The sequence below is a fragment of the Antrostomus carolinensis genome, unplaced genomic scaffold (genome assembly GCF_000700745.2).
Source record: "Antrostomus carolinensis isolate BGI_N321 unplaced genomic scaffold, ASM70074v2 scaffold13110, whole genome shotgun sequence".
Lineage (NCBI taxonomy): Eukaryota > Metazoa > Chordata > Aves > Caprimulgiformes > Caprimulgidae > Antrostomus > Antrostomus carolinensis.
Window position 1 is genome coordinate 4,604 of NW_010289131.1, and position 14,350 is coordinate 18,953.

Sequence of the window (14,350 nt, forward strand, 5' to 3'; positions counted from 1 at the left end):
TAAAGAGATTAGAGAATGTAACAAGCAGGGGGAAAAAAAAAAAAGCAAACCTAAGAAGTTGCCCTCAAAAGGAGGTGAGGAAAAAGGGCAAATTAAAAATTCTGACGTGCTCCCTTCTACCTCCTTCCAATTGCGTCTCTAGAAGACAATTTTTGCTGTCCATGTCCTTTGATCTACAATCCAGTATCCTGTAAAAGCTATAGTTTAAAAAGCTTGCTGAATGAATTATTAAGAAGGTCAAGAGACTATACTCCAAGCTGGAAACACAAAAGTTTACTACAGTAGTACATTCAGGTTTTATCATCAGTGACTAAGTCATGACAACAGTATCTGGCTGCACTCATTCCACTCACACGCTGACCAAGCACCTCAGCTGCAGATGTGCTCTGCAATGCAAGGTCATCAACGGCAGACACATCATCCGACAAGCCAAATGTTAAATAGGTTAAAAAAAGTTCTAATTTTACAGAAATGCTCTTTTTTTTTTTTTTTTTTCAAAAAAATAATATTCTCTTATCCTTTTCCTCCTACACTGAGGGACAGGTTAATTTGTCAATTCATATTCTTTCACTTTGTCAAAATGCTAGTTTCACAACCCCAAAACTGATTTCAAGCAGGAAACCCTCTGCAAATTAAAAACAAAAATACAAAAATTATAATCTCTATATTTATATTGATTGGAATCCTCCAGCATTTGTGAAATCACTTTGAGAGATGAATTTTGGGACCCTCCACAACTTCTCCGCACAAGCCACGCTCCAGTTCAGTATTCCCCTTCATGAATACTTCTTTCTCACAGTCTCCTTTGCTGCTTATTAGTCCACAGCTCAAATTAAATAGAGAATAATTGGCTGGACAAGTGTTACTTTGGTGACCGGGGTGGCACGTACTGCTCCTTGCCGATACGTCGAGGTGCTCCCTGAGGCGATGATCTGCGTCCAAATTGGCGCCTCTGTTCCCTGATTTTCCCAGCAGCTCCCCTGGGAGGCCCGTTGCCTCGGAACCCAGAATAATCCTTCATTCGACCTTCAACCTTGTCATGAGCCTTCTCAGAAGCCTTCTCAGGTGTGCCATTTTCTTCATTTTTGGCAGGGGGAACTATGTTGGTGCGATGTTCCCTAAGAGGCTGAACAGGAACTGGAGGAGGCTCCTTTGGGGGCTTCTGGCAAACTTCAGCATAACTTAGCTTGCGTGGCTCCTTTGGGACCAAGGGAGAAGAGCAAGGTTTACACACCAGAATAACCATGCTACACTCTTCCAGACCATCCCAGGCACAACGCCAAGAGCAAGAACACGTACAGCGAGCGATTACACTGCAGCTGTGGCAAACTGCACGAGAGAAGGTCCCAGGTGCTACATCAGCACATTCAGGAAAGAGCTCCCCGTGCTCTCCACCCCCTCCCCGCTCTGGGCCTTACCTGCATCAGCAAAGCAGGAGCTGCACTTGCACTAGTAGAAGGTGAAGTGGGATTTGTCCTTGGTGGCTTTGCAGCACTGACAGGAGACACAGACACCGGTGGGGAAGAGTGGCTCGTAACATCTTTCTGAACAGACACTTCCTCCGGTTTGCTGTCTGGCTGAACTGTGCTGTTAAATCAAGAACAATTTAACATTAGAACCCACTCACGCAGAAATTAATGCTTCAGAAAGTGGTTTTTGGGGTTTTTTTTTCTTTGAAGCCACAACTGCATTTTTTGCAGAACAGCACGGTACAGCCATTACCACCACTTGTGATTTCTATCTAGAGACCTCTAGAGAAGTTGCCCACCTCTAGAGAAGTTGCCCACCTCTAGAGAAGTTGCCCACCTCTAGAGAAGTTGCCCACCTCTAGAGAAGAATCAACAAACATTACTGCCACCTTGCCAGACACCAGCTAATCTTTGCTAGAACACACAAATTTTAACATTCTCAAGAAATCTGCATACCTTAGCACCACAGCTTCAGTCTGACTTGGTGAACTCACACTCGTCACAGGCTGTTGGACAGTGCTGGGTGTCTCTTCTTCCTGAGCAGGAGCTGGGCAGCTGGGCAGCAAATCTTTGCTTTCCTGTACAGAAAGCTTAAGTTGAAAAATATGGAAAGATCACAGATGCTCTTAAATTGCATCCTAGCAAAAAGCAGGACAGGGATATTTCCAAAAGCTGCTCAAGTCCCGATTATAGGAATCCTGCTTCTTTTGGAGAATTCTAAAGCACCTTTAAAGCCATCACCCTTTATACAGGCAACACAAATAGTGGATAAAACGAGCAGTATGGTTGTATCGCCCAGATTATCAATGCCCAGTCCCACCAGCTCAAATAACAGATTAATCTGAAAACAGCCCTTGCCTACACTACACACAAACTGTTCCTCCTTCAACAGCCAGCACTCCTCATTCGCCTGCTTTATCCCAAAACAGCACTGAGCTTACAACAGTGTAAATACAGAAGCTTCAGGTAAATACTTGCAAAAAAACGAAGAAATCCAAGAACAGAAAGACAGAAAATGCACTATTACATTAACAAACACAGTATGATGTTTGGGTTTAAAGTATCCGAGTGTGCAGCTCCAACATAAACTGGTTCTTTAAGCAGGGAGAAGGGAGGCACAGCACACACATACCCCTGGTTCCTGTTCCAGGCCAGAACCAAGAGCAGTTACCTTTTCTTTGCAGACTCCTTTAACAATATCAGACATCCTGCTCTCCAGCACAGGCTCTCCCGGTATTTTTGCTGTGCTGCCAGGCAAAGGTGGGAAATTTGATGCTAGTAAGTCAAACTTTGGTGTCTGAGTCTTTGTTTCTGCCAAAGGCTGAGGTCTCTAGAGAAGGAAAACACCCATTAATAGAGGTGTAACACCCAGCATTAAAGTCACTCAGCAACTGTCAGGGAATTTCTTAGAAACACTGAATATCCACACTGTAATCTGAAAATTTGAGGGCTATGCCATTCCCTTAGTAAACACAAAGCCAACACACTGCACTCTGTGCAACTCCTCACAATAAAGAAAGTGGAACTTACTGAAACCCGGTCATCTTCTCGTCTCCTCCGACCTCTGAAAACGTTCCTCCTTTAAAGGCAAAAAAAAAAACCAGTCAGTAAGTGCATTCATCTAGCTGAAGTGCACACTCATCTGCACAAAGGGGAGCCTGTGGCAGGGGATTTACAGCAGCCTACTGATGCTGCTCAGATACAGTTCTGGGATGTTCTCCATCTTCAGGAGGGGTCAAAGCTCTTACACTCTTGGAAGATAGCCAACATGGGAAACAATTTCTCTTTTCTCTCCTTGTGAAGGAGGTACCCTAGAGCAGGGTATCTGAACAGGCACAGTGACAATTAGACTATAAGATTATAGAATAGTATACTAAAATTTTATAGTAATAAACTTATTCATCTGATTTCTCGTATATCTGTCTCAGTCACTTAATTTTTAAGTGTCTAAACCCTGAATTAACAGGCAAAAGATAAAACCAGTTGATACTACAATGTTTAGGAGCACAAATTCCCCAGCCGAGGATTTGCTTATTATTTACAGCGATACAAATGCCAACTTTACTTCAGCAACTGTTTTAATTCTGGGGACAAATCAGGCAGTTATTCTGAAATAAAGACACCTCATTATCTTACTGCAAGGTGTTGTTAGAATAACTAATAGGTGTAGAGTCAAGCAGGAAGCATTCAAGCTCCCAGTTAAGTAGTTATCACACCTGGCCTATTTAAATTGAATCACAGAATCACAGAATGGTTTGGGTTGGGAGGGACCTTAAAGCTCATCCAGTCCCAAACCCCCTGCCAGCAGCAGGGACACCTTCCACTAGACCAGGTTGCTCAAAGCCTCATCCAGCCTGGCCTTCAACACTTCCAGGGAGGAGCAGCCACAAGGAGGAATGTCACTTTTCTCCTGGTCAGTCTTTACAGAAATATTTATCATGCCACTGGTTGATGATCCTTGGCTCACACAAGTCATTTGAGCCTCCAACACCATGTCCCAACCACCACAGTACACACAGCTCTTTACCTGCCCCTGCCAATGCCGTAATCGCCATTCTGCTCCATCTGTGCAGTAGGAGAATCCTTCTGGGAATAACCTGGGTCTTGGTGCCCAGTTAATGTGCTGTTATGTCGCTCCATAACAAAATTCCTGGAGTTGGTTCTGTTCAGTGGTCCATCCCCCACTGGCATGGGACTGACGGCAGCTGGACCCTCCGCAGCGTGTTCCGAGCTGTTGGATGATCGGAAATGAGGCTTCACACTGTGGGACACAGAGCAGCAGTTGTGTAATCCAGAGTTTAAAGAACAAGACACAAAACTACCACCAACTACAGTTAATTCGTAGCTGACAAGAAAGGAGGAGGTCAGTAAGTACTGGAACTCTGTCAGAGAAGTTGTTTCCTACGTACATTTGTCAAACAAATTGTTCTTCCTCACCTCCATCTATTCCTTTTGTTCTAGTTTTCTTGCAACCTCCCCTCCTGTCAAGTTTCGCAGCATTTCATATATAACCAGAAAGCAGAACAAAAATCACCTTTTAGTTGCCCAATTTTGAGAGGTCAAATTTATCTGCTTTACCAAAGACATTTTAAGTTACCTTTTAGATGGCTGGATAGAAAAATATCAGTTTAACCAATCTCAGCACTGAGGATTCTCTGTTACGAAGACTCAATCTTCCTTTCCCACAAGGATGTTGCAACAAATGAGGGCAAAGTAAATATAACAGGCTTAAACAAATGTTTAGCTACAGAGAAAAATCCAATATTTAACTATTAACTGTCTGTATGACAAAACAAATCAATTTTAATGAGCCAGGAGAGAAACCCAAAAGCAGCAGCTGGATGAACCTCTCCGAATGAACTCTTCTGCAGTTCAAGAGAAGATGGGCTGAACAAAGATTAATTCATAGTTCACAGCTTCGAGAAGCATTAAGAACCAGTTTCAAGGCCCAGTCAAGTTTTCCATCAGGAAAAGCATAGGGAAAAGGAGGTAAGCTAATTAAATTCTTCCATTTTGTTCAATTAATTCTTAAACTGGAAGATTCTCAAGTCATTATTCAGCCCTCAGATCTCATAATCTTACCCGTCACTGAGAAGGCCACAATCTTGTCTGGGCAGAAGAGCAAAGCAGAAAAGACAAGGAAAGATAAATAAGGGAAAAAAAAAAAAGGAGAGAGAAGGAGAGATGATGTGAGAGAGCAAAGAGAAGGAAAAGCATGAAGTGCAGGCTGCCCAGACAACCGACTGTTGGACCTGATCTCTCTTAGCGCGATACTTGATCATCACTGGGCCAAACCTCGGAGGCTGAGCCTCGCTGTTACCTCAGCAGTTTGCTGTTTGCAAAGGAATCCTGCTGGAGTGCAACGTCTGCTTCCAACCCATGAAGATTTACTGCTGCGAAAACCAGAGCTCTGTACTAGCACCAAAGCTGAGCCAGACTGGCAGGAAAGATAAGACAACCAAGAGCGACCAGCAGAACCTGTACACACTTGACCCTAAAGTTCTAACTTCACAATCACTAAAGTTTTACAAATCAAAGTCTTAACCAGAAAGAGTTTTAAAAGTTTAAGGATTATCCAGATGTGATCTACAAGGCGGCAGTGAACACGTTGGGGTGTTTCAGGATGTTAATATTTGGGTACGTACAATTCTTGCATGTTTTCAGCACTCATACTTCTCAAAGGTTCCATATACATGAGAATTTTACAGGCTTTAAGTTTGGGTACAATTTAAGGTAAAAAAAACCTCCAAAAAAACCAAAACAAACTTTATAAAATAAAGATCTTAGCTGGGAGCTGAGCAGCTGGAACTGAATCAGCGGCTCCATCTTCCAAGTACAGTTATAGTACCAGCCTCACAGCCTGTATTAAAATTCTGCTGAGTCACCCCAGACCAAATTCCAAAGTTCACCTTCTGCCAACAGCCACAAACCTAAACTGCATCACAAAACCACTTACGGTACCGGCAGTTGTCAACCAATTTCTCAAACAGTATAAAAAAGCAATTCCCATGCTACCAGCCCGCACGCTGAACACGGTGAAAGAGCCTGCAAATAAAACAATTTCCACCCACACAAACAGATCACTACTCCGTTGTGTTTACAGAGCACTGCTCCAGCAAATATAAAGCTGTTTCCTCCTCCCTAGTGTTTATATCCGAGTCCTTACAGGACTATATAGTTAGACTATATAGTATAGACTATATAGGATATACAGTTATCAGGAAAGATGGGGATAAAGCAAATAAATGATAGGAACAGACTCAGCATCAAGCGGTTTTAGCATCCAGCAGTCAGGACATGCAACTCTCAGCTGCATAAACTGAATGTCTCTCTGCAAGACTAATCACACAACAGGAAAGGCTTACATTTGTGCTGCAGGAGTTTATAATCTGCGTTATAACAAACATAATTAGAAGCATTACCTTAAGAGGAAGTTATTTATTTGTCTGCAGAAATTCCTCTGAGGCTTTTAAAGGAGTTACCTTTGCTCTGGCCAGCACACACGTCCATTATTTTAGGATCTTAAGCTGCCACCTTGATTTTAATTTTATTTTATAAATGAAGCTGAAGAATGTCATATATATTTGACAAACCAAATGAGTAACCTAGTCCCATCAGAAGGTGCTGCATTTTACAAGTGCAAGGAACACTTCAGGATCTCAACACTGTGAATTCTCAGAGAGCAAACAACTGGCAGAGCTGTCTTACCGATTTCTATGGAATGGGCGACCTATACTCAAAGAAGCAGCATTGGTTTTATACGATCCTGGTGTATTAAAGCCATTCACAAATCCACCGTTAGGAAAGGGGGCCTGCAACAGACAGAACAGTCTCAGTGGCTGAACTACAGAGAAAAACGTTTGCAGTTGTATGAGATGAGCTTCAGCAGTTACTCATCCAGTCTGTTTGGACTTTTACACTCGGCTGCCTGATCTGGTGTGTTGCAAACTTACTACTAAAGCAAAAACCCCGCCAGTTAACAGTCTGCACATCCACTTCAGCATCAAAGTCTTCCTGTTTTGGAAGAGCTACAAAGCTCTTCCTGTAACACTAGCTACTGGATAATGGAATTTCACACCAAAATTTCTTGAAATAAATGGCAGCCAAGTGGCGAGACAAGCAGTCCCTCCAGCACTCTTGCTTTATCAGATCCATGACATAACATGAATTATCACAAAACAGAGGGATCTGACTAGAAAACCTGTGCATTCTACAGCTGAAAAGCTCACTAACCCTATTGATTTGTTAGCCAATAATTATTGGTTAACTATAATAATTATTACTGACTTTTTGGGCTAGCTCCCCTCATTTTCATCAGCTGTTACTCACCAGTGGTGTTTCAAAGTAAGGTGCAGGATTGGGAGACCACGTCTGAGGCACAATGCTGTAAATAGAGTACTGCTGAGGACTATATACAGGCTGCATAAACAGCGGTGAGGCAAACTGTGCTTGTGTTTGAACTGGCTGAGTATAGACACTGGAATCCACTACTCGGTAACCATTCTTAGCAAAAAACGTGTTGATGGCTTTTATCCTTGCCTGCAAGATATCAAATCACATCACATACCTTAGTTGGGAGAAGAGCAGAATTAGATCTGTCGTGCCTACTGGAATTTTAACAGAAGGGATATGAAGAAGTAGGTTGATTACTGCTGACAAATAAAAACTCTGATAAAAATCAATAGAGATTATGTTCTTACAGCGTGCGAAAGGGAAGGACACACACGCTGCTTTAGCTAGAGAATCTGTCAAGTTTAAGATAAACAATGTTTTCTATAGCAGTAACTGTCCAGATTCCAATTCTGACAGCTCCTCTCACAGTACAAACAGTTTGCTTCAGCCTTATTGGTAGAGCAGCTAACACAAGCTAGAGGCTCAGGATGGCAATAGTCCCTCTCCCGAGTTCTGCAGACCCAGATTCTGGGCAAAGTGGAGAAGGGAAGACAAAACAGGAATCTATTTCACACCTCAGGGGAAGCAGCACTGTGAACAACCAGCAGCCACTGAACTGTAATTTTTCATAGCTATCCGTGACCTCATTCCAGTTAACAGAGCAAGTGTTGCCAACTATCCCACTGCTAATTCCGTAGTCCCCCCCCACCATAAACACACACCATCATTCACATAGAAACAACATGTAATTCAATTCAAACAGAAACCTCCTATAAAGCAGCCTTACCATGACTGGCTTGCCTTGAAAGGTTTTAACTTCTTCCCTTAAGTATTTAAATGCCTGCACATACAAAAAAAGATTAATGTTAAAATATCTTGATAAAAATTGTACTTCTCAAAGGATTTTACATGATTTAACATCAATGTGTAGCCATGTGCTTCCCTGGTAGCTCAACTAAATTCATTAACAATTCAAATTCAGGATACTAGTTGCCAGTTATGGCTGGAGAGTCCTGAGGCAAGAGGCAAACAAAGGAATTCTAAACCTACAATCTCTCAGTTTGTTTCTCTATTAACTAGAATTTGCCAATAATCTCTTAAAATAACAAAAGGGGGATCAGTAAACAAACATTTCTTTCAGCTACAGGAAGCATGCGTGGAGTTCTCTTGAGCAGGGGAAGCATTAATAAGAAAACTGAGACATCATTAACTGCAGTTGGAGGCAGCCTTACCTGTTGCGCATCCGTATCCGACTGGAATGTCACGTACCAGTTGTTGTTGTGAGCAAACTCACAGCTTATCACTTTGGGGCAGTTTTCGTTTTTAAACAGAGCCTTAACCTCCTAGGGGAGAGGAGAAGTCAGGCAGTTAGAGGGATCTAGCTCTAAGCTGTAAAGTGAACACTAAACCAACAAAAACTGACGCTTCAGCTCCTCAGCTGCCTTTTTCCCTTGACCAGGGATGGTTTTTTATTCCCTCAGCAGGTCTGCCAGACACCAAATTATCCTCTACCTGTTTCTGAACCCAAAAATACTAGCCCAGCCTACTGAGCTTCCATAATAAAAAGTAGCAGGCCCATCTGGTAAGCAAATCAAGATCAGTGTAGAACTGGTGATATTTCTACGTAAAAGAGGAAGCAAAAACATGGCTTTAGATCAGGAGAGTCACCTAGACAAGACTGATTCTAAGAAATATTTCTAAATCAAGGAAACCTGACAGCTTTGCAATAATCAGATTTCAAAGACAGGGCAAAGCAGCTGTTCAGAGTTTGCATTAAAAGAACTAATTAAAAATGCTAGTAGACAAACAGCCTGTGTTACAACTTTAAAAAACAAAGAACTAAATCATTCTGTTAGTCAAATATCAGTAGGAATTTTATTATCCTCCCTTCTCTGAACATAATGAGCTCAGCTCACACTGGGTCACAATGAATGAGAAATGTTTAGTGACATTTCTTGCTGCCAAAACAACCATCCGACTTCAAGTAAAGTTACTGCTGTGACAAAAATTCAGCCTGAATTCCAAGCTATGCCCTGGATTGATTTTATTTTTGGATCTGAAAAGAGACCAGTTCAAACTTCCTTCCAGAAAAGCCTAGCCAGCTCAATTTTTGGTGGGGAAAAAGTTTATTTATGAACATGTTAATATATTAGTAAATAATGGGAAGGGACAATAATACCAACAAGTTTTTGTTTTGGCTTTTTTGACAATACATCCAGGCAGAAAAAATTACTTATGTGGTTTACACAAAAAATATTCATGTTTAATCAGATTAAATACCAGCTGACCTTTTTAAGCAACACTTCCTATTGCTGGCTGAAGCACTGTTGAAGATACCTTCCAAAAAACTTCAACAGGCTTTTATTTCTTTCTTTTCTATTTATTTACCTCTATAGGTGTTGTTTCGGGGATCTCACGGAGAATGATAATACATCGTTTGTGGTTTGGTCTAACTTTCTCCCCTCTCTCATCCACTTGTACCATAGGAGAAGCTAAAATTAAAATATAAAAGTTGACTTAATATTGGACATTGTGGGTTGCAGAATGTCTCAGCAGTACCAGACTCCATTATTCAGCTTGTAATAAAGAACTGTGAGGGACTGCTTAGGAAACCAGGTTTGTGCCATTCAGGGTAAAGGACTGTTTATCAGCTACAGTCTTTTAGATCTTCAGTACATTTTTGTCTGATGTTGCCTCCATCTACAGCTCAGGTATCTAAAAAGCTCAGTCCCAAATTCAATTCTCCCCGAGCTCAAATTCAAGTAAGGGGATACAAAACCATTCCTAGATGGAGCCCTAACGGGAATGGTTCAAATAAGAGGAAAGAAATCAAGTCAGAATAAAGACTGAATAAAGAATAAAGTTCATTTACAACTGTTTCCACAAAAAGCCACATGCAGAATCAGCACAGGCCAGCACGTCAGGAGAATTCTGGTTAACTTTTTCTAGTAAGATTTTTCTAGTTTTATCATTTCTAGTCAACTTTTGCACTAAATCAGAAGACAAGTTTTACTCCTGGAGTAAGACACTCACTGGTACCAGTATCTTAGAGTGACCCCTTAACTGGGGTAGATTTAGGCAGTTTATTATAAAGCAGAACTAGAATTCAGGAGTCTGGAACAGCCACTTATTCAAACATCTCTGCAGAACGAGTTTCCTGTCACCATTTACTGGAACAATGTGCCATAACCAGCTGAGATATTAAAACATTTCTCTAGAGCAAGGATGGATTCTTTGCTGTTCTACTAATATAGACAGGAACACCCAGACTTACATCTCAAAACTTCAAGAATAAGGTCCATATCAGTTGTCAGTTTCTTAATACCTTCCATGTTGGCAATTGTCCATATTGGAACAAACTGATCACTATCCATTTGAGACATCAAGTAGAGATCCTTTGAAAGATTCTCACTAAAAAGACATAAATTCACTATTTTATAAAAATCCTGAACTTTATTTACAGAAACCTCAAAACATCAGGATAACTGCAGGCTTAAAAATCCACCAATACCATTCACAGCTAACTTTAACCAAAACGTACTCAGATTTTCTCTGATGGAAAAATTCCTAGCAGATCAAAATAAAGCAGAATAAGATCATTAAAATAAAAACTTAATGAAAGTTACAGTGCTCTGCATGTTCACCTGCAAAAAGGATCTTGCCAAAGAGACTTCTTCTGGTAATACACAGCTAAGTGGCCTCTGACAATTGTGAAGCACAAAGTCATACTCAGTTCTCATTCAAGGACAAGGATCTATGGATGGGACTGAAACAGCTGAAAGGTACCACAGGGTTTCTACAGCACTTTAGCAAATCTTGTTTCATATCACAATCAATTCTCTCACAGTTAAGATTTTTATGAAGATGACAACACATATCAAGCCAAAAAAGGGAAAAAAATTGTCAACAATTTTAATAAAGGGTTTATACAAAGTCAAATTAACTGAGCCGTACCGTGAAAAGCAGAATTCAAGCTGTTTTTTCAAACATTCTCTAATGTCTTCTGTGGACACAGTGGAGCTGCCTTCACCTAAAAGTTACCACATGCACCATCAGATCTCAGTTTCACAGGAAGAATACGACACAAGAAAATGTTTTATTGTACAATAGCAGAATTAATCCTTCTGGACAAGGACAAGTTCACGAGACGCGTTTGAAGACCACCACACCACACATCCTCAAAACAACTTAGATCCCACGGTTTTCATCTCCTTGGCCAAGTGCTGTGGCTGGTTTGGATCTTCTTGAATATTCCCATCGATTGGGAACATTTCAAAGTTCCTACTCAGGATTTACAAGTCACATCATCCCCGCAGCAGACTTCAGAGGATGATAGATACTCACAGTGGTATTTTAACTTGAATACTCACCAGACACTTCATAGATTTGGTATCCAAGATCTTCAGTTGCTAGGACAATCCCGTTTGCAGACGCTTCATCAACTCCTGTGCCATTTCTTGTAGCTTCACAAGACGGGGAATACATCACTTCATATTGCTTGCAGCTATCCTCTGAAATCTCTATGTTACCTGGCAAAATTAACACATCATCAACAGAAAACCTACTAAAAGCTTCACAGTATTTTCCATTTGCATAATTTTGGCTACCGACATTAAAACAAATACTCAGGAATGCTGTAACTGAAAGCATCTAGACTTTGTCTGGATTTCCTACACTACCAGCATCTACTTTGCACTGGATAGCACTTTGTACCTCTCCAGTTTCTAGAAGATTTTCTGGTTTGCACTAGAGTCTCAGGGATAAGTAAATAATACGATTGTGAAATTGTAAGACCCCCAAAAAGTAGCAGAAGATCTAAAAAAAACCAGGCTTCCACCTGGAATTTAGAATACTTAAAAAAAGTTCCTAAAAACAAAGTACTTAAATAGCTTACATCACTTCAATGCATTACGTGATTCCTTTTTATAAAGGACTCAGGAGCATGTAGTGATTGTTACAAAACACAGGGAAATTACACTGAAATTGGCCAATCTCTTGTTCAAGACACCTCAGCTTCACCACAGCTGCTTGAGACAGAAACAAACACAATTCCACTTTAATCCAACAGTCAGGTAAAGGAGATTGTTCCAAACAAATCAACTGCTCTGCCAGATCTTTTTCACACTAATGATGAGTCCTCTTTGAGAAGAGATACGATCCAACTACTTACATTAGAAATGGCTTAAAAGCAAGAACACATTTGGAAAAATTGCCTTTAATTTTCCAGCAGCATAACACTGCCACGATTGCTTCACTTTGCTAGGAAGAGACAAACGAGTTTCTCCTCAGCCAATGCACAAACTCAGTACTCTCCCTTCACTTCTGCTGACTCACCAGAAACTTTTGACAGGGACACACAAACTGAACCCTCCCTTCTTTATCACAAACTTTTCTTAAACCTTTTTCCAGGGAAATCTTTTGCTTCCTGCTTAACAAGTCTCTGCCACGTTTTGAGTAACCTCAGCTATACATCTGGCTTCATTATCAACTCTAAGCCAAATGAGAAGAGTTAAACCATTTGAATATTGAGTTCTGGACAACAGGATTGATCATGGGGTAAGGATGGAAAATGGGGACTGAAATGGAATACAGACTAAACCCAAAGGAGCTAACTGCAGATGCTTTGCAGTTTCTACTCCTGCCTAACAGTTCTCAGCAGCACCTCAGCACCTACCAGGATTATGGGTGGCCCTCAGATCTTATCTTCCTGTTCACAGGGTGTACACTAAAGCGCAGCAATGGTGAATGAGACGAGTCATAAATCCATTTCTACACATTTAGCAACATCTCCCTCTTAGCGCGTTACTCAGTCATCACCGGGCCCCCTGGATCCTGTGACCTGATGAAGTTTTCTGCTCTAGCACAGCTCAGGACACATCACCTTGAATCCCTAAACCAAAGCTCACTGGTCAGACCACATCATCTTGAATCCCTAAACCAAAGCTCAGGGCTCAGACCTAGAATTTCTATAAATTGTTCTACTGTTTTCTCACTTTCATTTCATTTCTGTTGCTCCATCAGCACTAACAACCTCCAGGACAAGAGCAAGAGGTTGCTTCTCACTGCTGAGAGAACCCTCAGCGTTACCTAACGAGGGACATCTCATGGGTGGTGTTTGAACAAGGGCCCGCGACATCTCACCCTCGGTGTGAGTCCCTTGTGCAGCCGCTGTCTCTTGCCACGAGTGCTCTGCGCCATTTGTTGGTGGCACGGCCTCACCGCTCCCTTGGGGCACTTCTTGCCACACTTTTGCGTTAGGGTTTAAGCCAGCACCTTTCGATGTTACCTGCTGAAGAGACCAGAACACTTTTATTAGGAAAAATAATCCAAAACTGCTTTAGAAGCCAAGCCAGACGATACAGGGGAATTTGGTGATTTTCTAGAGAGTTCCATTTCTCGAGTGTCTAACCAGCTATTAAGCACCTATGTGATTTTTTCATTAATCAAATCAGGAAAATCCTTGGTGTTTTCCAAGTATTTCATTTCTACCTCCATTAGAAGTGTTGCTTTCAACCTCTCTTTATTGACATCCGACAACATCAGCAGAGGAAGCGGCTAGCCGTCAAAGACTCTGGTAATTCACAAGCTCTTAAAGACTTGACTGTCATAATGCTACAGTCCCCTTTCACCAGAAAGGCAAATTTTCCCTCCTCCAGACCCCTTCCTAGAAAGGAAAGTAAAAAACCCAACATATTTCAAGGAGAAGAAACTAATGACTTACTGAATTAGTGACATCGATACCAACCAAGCATCACCTACGCTGTGCCAGGATTCCTCATGAACTCACCCGAGCACTATCTGATTTCCCCACGAGGATACATCTTACACACATCAATGTATGCTAATGATTTCCTTCAACTTATAACCCAGGAGATTAAAGTTTCTGAAGTGCCAAGACAAACATACACACCATCACAGCCTGCTGGGAGTGGGGCAGAACAGGATTGTCTCCCTTTGAGACTGTGCAACAAGGACCATAATTAGGGTAA

General features: G+C 41.4%; 1 protein-coding gene across 7 annotated transcripts; it reads right to left on the reverse strand.

Annotated features, from left to right (window-relative positions):
* Window positions 1–209: 209 nt before the first annotated feature.
* LARP4 (La ribonucleoprotein 4) lies at window positions 210–13,901 on the reverse strand. Of its 7 annotated transcripts, none has more exons than XM_029085240.1 (16): window positions 13,851–13,901; window positions 13,503–13,647; window positions 11,732–11,890; window positions 11,316–11,391; window positions 10,636–10,772; window positions 9,750–9,853; window positions 8,594–8,704; window positions 8,149–8,202; window positions 7,299–7,508; window positions 6,678–6,781; window positions 3,997–4,230; window positions 3,000–3,048; window positions 2,641–2,799; window positions 1,926–2,047; window positions 1,419–1,587; window positions 210–1,198 (listed from the first exon to the last, which is right to left on the reverse strand). In XM_029085240.1, exons 1-16 carry the CDS (start codon window positions 13,899–13,901, stop codon window positions 863–865), a joined length of 2,220 nt encoding a protein of 739 aa, XP_028941073.1. In that variant the 3' UTR covers window positions 210–862. The 7 variants fall into 7 exon arrangements, with proteins under 7 accessions (XP_028941073.1, XP_028941071.1, XP_010167472.2 ...); XM_029085238.1 differs by having other exon boundaries at window positions 13,503–13,650; XM_010169170.2 differs by lacking the exon at window positions 13,851–13,901 and having other exon boundaries at window positions 13,503–13,662.
* Between the last annotated feature and the right edge of the window lie 449 nt (window positions 13,902–14,350).